Raw genomic sequence first — 9,319 nt, 5'->3', positions numbered from 1 at the left:
CGGCAAACCCACCGTCGCCGACGTGGTACGTTCACGAGCGGGAGTGTGGGGTGCACGGGGGGGTGCATGCACCGGGGGGGCGGTGGGTCTGTGTTTGCGGCCCATTGAGATGGGCTAATGGAGCAGAGCAAGAGATTCAGGGCAAGTAGCCGGCGGGCGCTGGTTGGAGTTGTTTAAAATTTGTTTGTTGAGATAAATTATGTGTGGAAAAACGGCCTGTGAACACCTCCTCTGCCTGCCACCACGGCCCGGCGAGGCCAACGGGGGCGAGCGGTGGGTCGTGGTTATGGTAAAGGCAGAAAATGGGTGTGAAAAGGGTCCGTGGCCACATACCATGGTGAGGCAGTGTGGCTCTGGGCATCTGGCAAGCTTTGGGGGGGCTCCTCACCGCCGTACCGTGCCCTGGGCCTCTGGGTCCTGCCCCGCCACCCCGGGCGGCTTCAGGTAAGAGTAGAAAATTTTTGGATCAATCTTATGGGTATAAAATTATGCCCGAAGGATCCCTGCGGACCTGGCAAGCTGGCACGTGGTGGGCACCGGCACCGCTCCCTTCCTGACGCCGAGTGCGTTAAATCCATCCCGTGGCCCCTGGAGCGCCCATCCTCAGCGCGGATGGGGACTTCAACCACCCAGACCCAGAAGATGGTGGGAATCATCTGCCATTTTTCTAGGTCCAGACTAAAATGCTATTGGCGCTAAAAAACCTAAAGCTGTTTAGTTTTGGGCTAACGCGGCGAGGCTGCCTCCAGACCTGGGGTACTGAGAGTTACGGCTTCAGGCAAAAGCTTCTGTTTGATGCAGATGTCGCTGTGTGTATTTTCTTTTAACCTTTTGTTATTTTATGTTTTTCTACAGTCCAGGCCTTTTAGCCCTCCTATTCACTCCTCCAGCCCTCCTCCGATAGCACCTTTAGCCCGTGCTGAAAGTACTTCTTCCATATCTTCCACCAATTCCCTGAGTGCAGCCACCACTCCCACCGTCGGTAAACGCATACAGCACTGCTGTTCTTTCACCTTTCTTACCTCTTAAAAGATTCCTGAAACTTTTTCGTTTGCTAGATTGTTCTCTGGGTTCACATTCATTAATTTTCATCAGGTTTTTAAACGCAAAAAGGGATTTGAGGGGGGTATGATGGGTCGTGAACGTGATGCTGCTAGGGAAGCTGTCTTTGTCGCAGCTCCAAATGTTGTGAAAAAATGAATGTTTGGTGAAGGTAGGGGTTATTACTATGTGGAATGTAATATAAAATGTGTTTATGGTCTGTAAATTTGGTCAAAATAAGCTTTTGGGGGTGGGGGGAGATGCTTGTACCTGGAGGGGAGGGGGGCTGGAAGCCAGACCTTGGGATCCAGGAGACAACTCATATTAAATCTCTTTGAATGTCTTAAATTTGTGCTTCCCCTTAAAGTGGTAACGGGAAACAGGGTCTTGGAAAAGGCTCTTCCAAACCGTTAGTTTGACACTTCCTAGACCAGAACAGAGCGCTTGCAGTTTTCTTTTGGAGGAATGTCCCGAAAAACATGGGTGTTGCCAAACCCCCCAGGTGCCCCCCCAGGGCCTGAGACAAGAAATACAAATAAAGTCTGGCTGGCAGCTCCCAGGCTCCACGCGCTGGGTCCCCCCGTGCCTCCCTCCTCCGTCCCCTCCATCCCGGCTACCAGCGCTTCCCTCCTCCTCCTCCTCCTCCTCCCCTATTCCTGCCATCCCACCCTGCTGCCAGCCCTACCACCCCTTGCTTCCTGCAGCTCCATCTTCTACCAGGAACACCTTCCTCCTTTTTTTCTTTCCTTTCTGTGTTTTTTGCGCTGAGCGCGGCGGGGAAGGGGCTCTGCAGGCCGTCGCTGGCGTAGGCTGGCAGATGGGCTCTGCGGAGGGGCCCAAACCCCCAACCCTTCAGAAAACCCAACCCTGGTTTGTGTTTGTGTGCGCTGAGCCGCGGTCCTGGCTGCAGCGTTTCCCATCTTTGATACTGGAAGACGATGGGGTGGCCCAAGCCGTGTGGCAGATGCCATCCCCGCGGTGCCAGTGGCCGCGTGTGCCCGCCTGAGCCCTCCCCGTAGGTTTGCTGGAGTCCCCAACCTGCGTCTCCATCCTGTTGTTTGCTTCGCTCTCGAGGTGTCGTAGATGCTTGTACCTGTTCGCCGGCTGTTGGTCACCATCACAGCATGCTGCTGGAAAAAAAAACAACCAACAACGTACCTCAAGCAAGGGCCCAGCCAGCCCCGAGTGTCCCCGGTGTGTCGGCTGTCAGTCCTGTCCGTGCCCGCTGTCCCTCAGCTTCAGCGGTGGGGCTGGCGGTGGCCTGGGCTGGTGGCCATGGGGTGCCTGGGGCCACAGTGGTACCCACGATTTTGGTGGAGGGGAGCAGCCAGGCTGAGGACAGGGACGGTCATGGGGCTTTCAGGAGGCTGAGAGAAGTGGCTATGAAATGGGGGCTGTGTGCTGGCCCTGCAGGCTGAGCAGGTGATGGGTCCCTTAGGCTCTTGGTTTAAATTTTAGGGGGTTTTATTTTCTCTAACTCATATATTTCTGTGAACAAAAATTGCTGCTTGGTGTTTTTAATGAGCCACCCACCCTGAGCCCTGTGTGGCTGCAGGGAGGAGCAAGAAGCTGTGTTCATTGGCCCCAGTGGCTCCCACCCCCTCCATGGGGTTTTTTCTTGAAAAAGAGCCAAAATCAGGGCTCTTGAGTCACAGGGGGACACCGAACGGGGCATCCAGGAGCACCCCCAGATTGCGGGTTTTGCACTTTCAGTTCCATGCAAACAGATGCTGCATTACCAGGATTTGGCTTGGGAAAACTTGGATGGGGGGCAGGCAGGGGCAAAGGGGGTTTGGGAGCCGCTCTGGGAAAGCCCAAACATCTCCCCCTCATCCCCCCCGAGGCGGCTGGGGCGAGGGTGAGCACCAAAGATAAGGCGAAAGGGGTGCAGGGCAGAGGAGGGGCCGGGAGCAGGGCTGCGTGGGCACGGCAGCGGGTTGGGGACCAGGGGGGTCGGGGGGTCCCCTGGGACTGGCACGGGGCTGGGGCACCCCGACTTGGCGGGGGCTGCCCACAGCCCTCGGGTTGCCGGAGGGTCTGGTTCCACCACGCTCTCCAGATCTTGTTTCCTGTGGCAAAGTCCGATGGAGTTTTGTCTGAGAGCATGTGAAAGAGTTATTTCGTTTATTTGTCCTCCGTGCTGTTCAGGTTTGCTTTCGTTGTGGTTGCATGTGCAGTCTGAATAATTTATTGCAAAGAAAGGAGCTGTTATTTCTGTGTCAGTGCCCCTTCCGTTATTTTTCTCGTTAAAAGCCTTCTCCGTCTTTTTCGTGCGCTGCTTGATTTCATTTGGGATTCATTTTTTTTCATTCTTTTTTTTTTTTCTTTCCCCTTTCCTTTGCGTTTCTTCTGCTTATGTTATCAGAAGACGATGCTTTTAGTGACAAACTGCCCGCGTTCGAAAGGCGCTGTGAAACGCCCGCAGGTACTGTACGAGCAGGGCGCTTTCACCACGGCTGCCTCGGGAGCGGGGGGCTGCGGGCACCCCGAGTGCCTGAGCCCCGCACCCGCCGCTCGCAGCACCTTGCATGACAGTTTCTCAGTGAAAAAGGACCGCGAGGTGAAAGGCTGTCACCTCTTGGATTCAGAAGGGTTAATTTAACAGCTCAAAAAGCCGGTTTTTCCCACCCCTACCTCCAGTTATTTCAACAGTACCTGGTGTCTAACGTGGCTTTTGAGGCAGTGTGAGCGCAGGGAGCTGGTGGTTGTAACGGGAAAGATTCCATCTAGGCATCTTCTGCTCTGTGTGCGTGTGTCTGTTTCTCTGCAAGTTTTATGTCCTGAAACGCAACAGAAAACACCTACGTTTCACTGTCGCTCGTTCTGCACACCGGCGTGGCACGCGGTTGCAGCATCCCAGCAGGGAACGCTCGCTGCCGCGGTTGTAGCACGGCAGAGACGTCGCCGGAGGTGAAGAGGATAAGGCACGTGGGCCAAAATCAGCGCAGCTAGAATGTGCTAACGGAGCGTATGAGCCAAGAAGCCTCTTCTACTCTAGTCCGAAAAAAAGAGAAACCCCCTCCAAAACCCTTACCAAGCAGGCAAAAATACTCTTCCATCTGGGCTTCCATAGCTTTGCTTTCTGCTTTCTGTTTCCTAAGCCAAAATCAGCGTTTAAACCCCCTTTCCTTGCACGTGAACGGCTTGCAGCGCCTTGTCCCCTCCCCGTAGCGAGATAAATGACCTGCTCTGTGACTCACACTGTGTCCTTCTCTCTCCCTCTCCTTAACCTTTCCCATCCCGCTTCAACTCCTGGCCATACAGAGAATGAACAGCCTTCCCTCGTTTGGTTTGACAGAGGAAAGTTTTATTTGACTTTCGAAGGTAAGTAGTGCATAGCATACCCGGTAACGACTTGCTCCCCTTGCTCTTGCTCTCTGACTCCCGGGGTTTCCTTCAAAGGCTCCAGTCCGGCTTTCCGTGCGAAATGCTATGGCTACTTAGATGACATCGCAAGTTCAACCAGAATAATTTTGATTTGACTTGTGCCATTTATCCTGATGATCTGTTTCCCTGTTTATTATTTAAAAAAAAAAAACAAACCAAAAAACAAAAACAAAAAACGCAAACAAAACCAAACCCCAAAAGATTATTCTGTACCGAGACTGCGGTGAAAACCAGAGAGCGAAACCACTTGCACTGCCGAGGAACTTGACTCTGTCAACCAGGGCTTCTTTCTACTTTCCCTCGCAAGCTGCTCGATACCCTGAGCGGGCTGTGGCACAGTGCGATTAATTAAAAACCGAAGGGTGACGGTTTCTCTGCCAAGCTGGGGTCCCCTCCCCATCTCCCAGATTTTTCCATGCTGAGGGGTCAGGAGCGTGCCGGCAGCGCCAGCCAAGCGCAGCCAAAACGCCACCAGGTTGTGCTGCCGGGGTGGCTGGTTTTGTGTTGCAGGTTTTGGGGTCCCTTGTTGATGAGAAGGCACGGTGGGGAGGATGCAGGGGGAGGAGAGCTTGTTTTGGGGAGCAGCATCACATCTTGGAGAGGGCAGAGGCACGGGTGCCTGGAGAGCCCCGAGGCTTTGGAGGAAGCCTCATCTCACAGACACTGTGACTATATTTTTCTTAAAGAAAAAAAGCGGGGAGGTTTGGTGGCAGCAGAAATAGGTGCTTTAAAACCCAAAGGAAGCGCTTTGAAGCTGTGGTGCTTGCGGGCAGAGCGGGGCTGGGGGATGCCGCAGCACGGGTCCCGTGGGTCTCGCTCTCTGCAAAGAGTGTGACCCGCGTCCTCTCCAGCAAAGAGCCGAGCGCCCCGGAATCGCGCTGCCCGGCCGCCAAGCGCGGGCCACTCGTGTCTGGGGAGCAAACCCCGCCTTGGTGAGCCTGATGCCATAGCAGCGGCCAAAGGTGGTGGTGACCAAGGGGGGTTGGTTTCTTCTTCCTCTCCTTGTCTTTGAAATGGTCCTTTGGGAAGAGCTGAGCTCGGCAGGGCAGGGCCTGGCGAGGGCTGCGCCGGGTGATCGCTGGCTCCGAGCCGATATCCCTCAGTCCGTGCACCCTGCGCATCCCCACTGACCCCCCTGCTCTGCGTGTCCTTCACCCCCTCGCTCAGCCTAGCACCGGCACTACGAGCACCTCGAGCGTTTGGGGGTTTTCTTGTGGTTTTGCATATTAACCTTGGTGGGTGATCTATTTGAATTCTTATCCTTTCTTGTGGCAGTGTGAATGGTCCAGAGCCAGGGGGTGGGTTTGTGGCACAGCAGCAGGGCTGAGAGAGCGTGGCACTGCCTCCGGGCTCATCTCACGGCCCAGGGAAGAGCTGGGTTGCTTCCACACACTGGATTTCCTGATCTATCCCTAAATCCTTGAGTCCAACTGAAAATAAAAAACAACAAACAACCCACAAAAAAAGCTAAACCTCATGGCTCATCTCTAGGGAGGTGAAAGGCGATCTGCTGAGCTTGGCATCTGTAACTCAGGGCATGAAATGCCAGAAGAGAAATTACCTTTTGTTGCCGGGTGTTTTTTTTTGTGCTGAGATCCATGTATCTGCAGAACATGGGGTGGTTTGTTCATGTGAGAAGAGGCGTGGTGCAGCTTTGGGGATGCTCTCCTGGGTACACTCAGCTGCCTTTACTCCACGTCTCTATTTTCCATGTTTGTGTAGGGAAAAGTGAGGCAAATGAACCTGATGTGCTGCTTATGGCTGGATCCAAAGCTCCATAAAGTGGATTTTCTCCAGTATTGTCAGGTCATTTTGCCAAAATGAGAAGTTTCTAAAAATAACTGCTGAAGCAGTCACTGAAAAGCCAGATTTTTGGGGGGAGGCGTGCCACAGTGACTACACTTGTCTCACAAGCTTTTAGATAAGAGTTTTAGGGCTTAAAATAGATTATACTTTTAACATTAAAGTTTTTATTTTAAAATTGTTTAGTCTCTGAGGCCATTAAGAGAGGAATACATATGTCCATGAAGAGTGGAGAGAACCGAGAACGCTGAATGCCAAATACATCCCCCTGATTTTCATTCAAAGTCAGATTAGAAATGCGGAGGATGTTTTGTTGCTGTTCAGATGAACTCAGATTTTCAAAGGCCAGCTGAGTCCGGTAATAGAGATAGGTGAGACAAGCAGGTTTCTTCCTGCACAATATGATTTTTCATTCTGGAGAATGAAGACATCTCATATACGTACAGAGAAATGGTGGAAGAAATGAGCTTGAAAATCAGGGGAAAGGCACGTTGGTATGAGGGACGCCTACCCCTCGTTTGATGCCCTGGTGCAGGGTCTAGGCTAAACCCAGCTGCAGTCCGAGTGTGTAAGCTTGGGAGGTGGGTTGTTTTTTTTTTTCTCTCCCAAAGAATAATGATTATATTGCCAAGAATTGTGGGCTTTCCTGCTACTAGATGGCTAAAGACCTTCCTCTCACCTTCCCTGATTGATAAACCTGATTGATGTTCCTCTGCTGGGTGATACCTCCAGTTCTCACCCCACTACAGCCAGTCTGCATTGACGTTTTCAAATCCCATCCGTATTTCTGGGTGGATGCGATGAGGATATCCCACCACGTGCAGCTGGATTCGATGTGCTTGGGGAGGCTGTTGCTCTGGGTGTGGGGAGCAAGGACACGCTCTCTGATAACCCAGCAGTGGTGGCTACGGAAAGAATTGATAAAAAATACGTTACCCTCCCAGTCCGTGGTACTGCCCCGTGGCCGGGGATTGCAGCGTGGCCGCAATAATCTGCGTGGTGGGTGGGTGCTCTGAAGCGCCTGCTCTTTAACGGGACGTTTGAGTCCCTGATGGGTAGCTCAGGGCTGTACCCTCAGAAGCAGGCTTGGGGAGCCACATGCTGCCTCCCTGGGGTCATTAGGGTAATTAATGTGCGTGTGTGTGGTGATGGGTCTGTCGTGAGATGCTCGGTCTGCCCGTCCCGTGCGTTGGGACGTGCTGCACTTACTGAGCATCGTTATTCCAGGCTGTGGCTGCAGTCACTCGTTCCCCTGAGTCTCTTAAGATGTATGACCAAGAGGGAACACGTGGCTACATGAATATTTTACACCCTTTCATGCTACATTAGACGTTTGAAGGGAAAATCCCCGCACCGGAGAGGCTCATCTGTGCCTTTAGGAGAGAGCAACTTTGCTTTTATACATTAACGCACTGCCTGCATGGATGCATTTGTAAGGCGTGAGGAATCCTTGTCTGCGAATAACACGTTTTTTTTCACCATCAATATATCAAAACTCAAAGTGTAATTTAAGTGACAGAAGTGCTTTCCCCAGGAGACGCTACGAATCCTGATTTCCTGCACCCAAACCCTACTATTTACTCACACAAAATTTGCAGCAGCCCGTCAGGACCTTTTAGTACCTCACACAAAACCCGGGGCAGGTTGCTTAGGTGGGAGGCAAAAAGCAACAGGCAACGGGGCAGCGGTGGGAAGCAGGCGGTAAAGAAAGGAGGGGATTATTTCTGAAGACAGTTCAAGCAGAAAAGCAGGAGCTCACCAGGAAGACGCTGCGTTTCTCTCCGTTGCTTTGCTTTTCCCCTCGCCCCGCTGCCTGCAGAGGTGTTGCCCTTCCCCAGGCCAGTGTTTAATCTTTTAGCAGCCTCGGCTGAAGCTGGCACATGCTTGCGTGGCCCAAACAAAACCCTGGGCTCAATTAACAGCCCGTTTCACCTGCCTGATTCGAGACCTGTAAATGAAAGTAAGGGAGTCCCCGGGTAAGCTGCCCCTCCGCAGACCTTTTCCGTGCCTTTTTAGCTGGTTTGGGGCAAAATTATCCTTGTGCTTAACCTGATGTACAAACTATGGTATAAAAAAAGGTTCCAAAACGGTGCGTTGTAGAGAGATAGATAAGGCTGAACTGGTAGTGCCAGGGCAGGGGTGGTGACCTCTCAAGGACTTTTTTGGGTGCCTGAGGATTCAGCGGGCAACCAACCACTAACCCTGGGCTGATTTTTCAGCACTTTCCCCGGGGAAAAAGGCAAGAGCTTTGCCGTGTCAACAGCGGCTGCTCGTTCTCCTCTTGGCGGCAGGCGCGAGGAGCAGGCCGTTGTCCACCACGCAGGGTTTCCAGCACGCCTGGGGCTTCTGCTGTACGTTTGCGGTGATGCTTTCATCCTCAAATGTTTTTGGAACACAGGCTTTCCTGGCCAGCCAAGGAAACCTGCGTGTGATCATGCAGGGCTGAATTATTTCAGAGCCTGGCTAGCGTCTGTGGACCAAAACAAAATTACCTTTTTTTTTTTTTTTCTTAAATCACCTAAATAACCCGTGGATTGAGCATTCTAGATTTGCAGCCAGAGTCCCGCGTTCTCCACAGTTCCAGATTTCTGACGATTTGCAGATTTGCCATAGCATACCAGAGGTTTTGTGGGGTGAGCAGCTGTGGGGGGTGGGTTTGCCAGGCACACTGGGCAGGAGAGGGGAGCATGTCAGGATCACAGGGACCCCACCAGATTGGGGTTCCCACAGGCAGGAATTGAGGCAGCATCAGCTTTCCCTCAGGCAGCCTCAGCTATCTGGCCAAGGGACAATGAACCTCCCCAGCCCTTCTTGCCAGGGCCCAAAAACCTACTGTAAAAACTGTCATGCAAAGCCTGCCGTGTGCAGCCCCTCCGGAGCCGTGCCGGGGGGGTACCGCTGCCCCGCATGCTGCTCGTGGCCGGGGCTCCTCCATTATTTTCTTTGCTTGCTTTTGCAGGGGAGGGAAAAAATAATTTTAAAATGTTTTTAAAGCCTCATCCAAAGCCTGGGGAACTTAATATTTGCCCGTAAAGCTAGGCTGGGGTTCTTGGTGAGCACTCCCTTGCCGCAACCCGGGGGGGGGGGG

At 52.8% G+C, this 9,319-nt stretch overlaps 1 protein-coding gene across 1 annotated transcript in view; it reads left to right on the top strand.

Annotated features, from left to right (window-relative positions):
• SGIP1 (SH3 domain GRB2 like endophilin interacting protein 1) overlaps window positions 1–9,319 on the top strand; it is a 36,236-nt gene that overhangs the window by 17,017 nt on the left and 9,900 nt on the right. The window contains 3 exon segments of the mRNA XM_026853852.1: window positions 1–25; window positions 856–982; window positions 4,306–4,365. The exon segment at window positions 1–25 is cut by the window's left edge and continues 51 nt beyond it. Coding sequence (XP_026709653.1) covers window positions 1–25; window positions 856–982; window positions 4,306–4,365 — 212 coding nt within the window.

The sequence above is a fragment of the Athene cunicularia genome, assembly GCF_003259725.1.
Source record: "Athene cunicularia isolate RWA chromosome 8 unlocalized genomic scaffold, athCun1 chr8_part1, whole genome shotgun sequence".
Lineage (NCBI taxonomy): Eukaryota > Metazoa > Chordata > Aves > Strigiformes > Strigidae > Athene > Athene cunicularia.
This window is presented reverse-complemented; position numbering and strand designations above follow the sequence as displayed.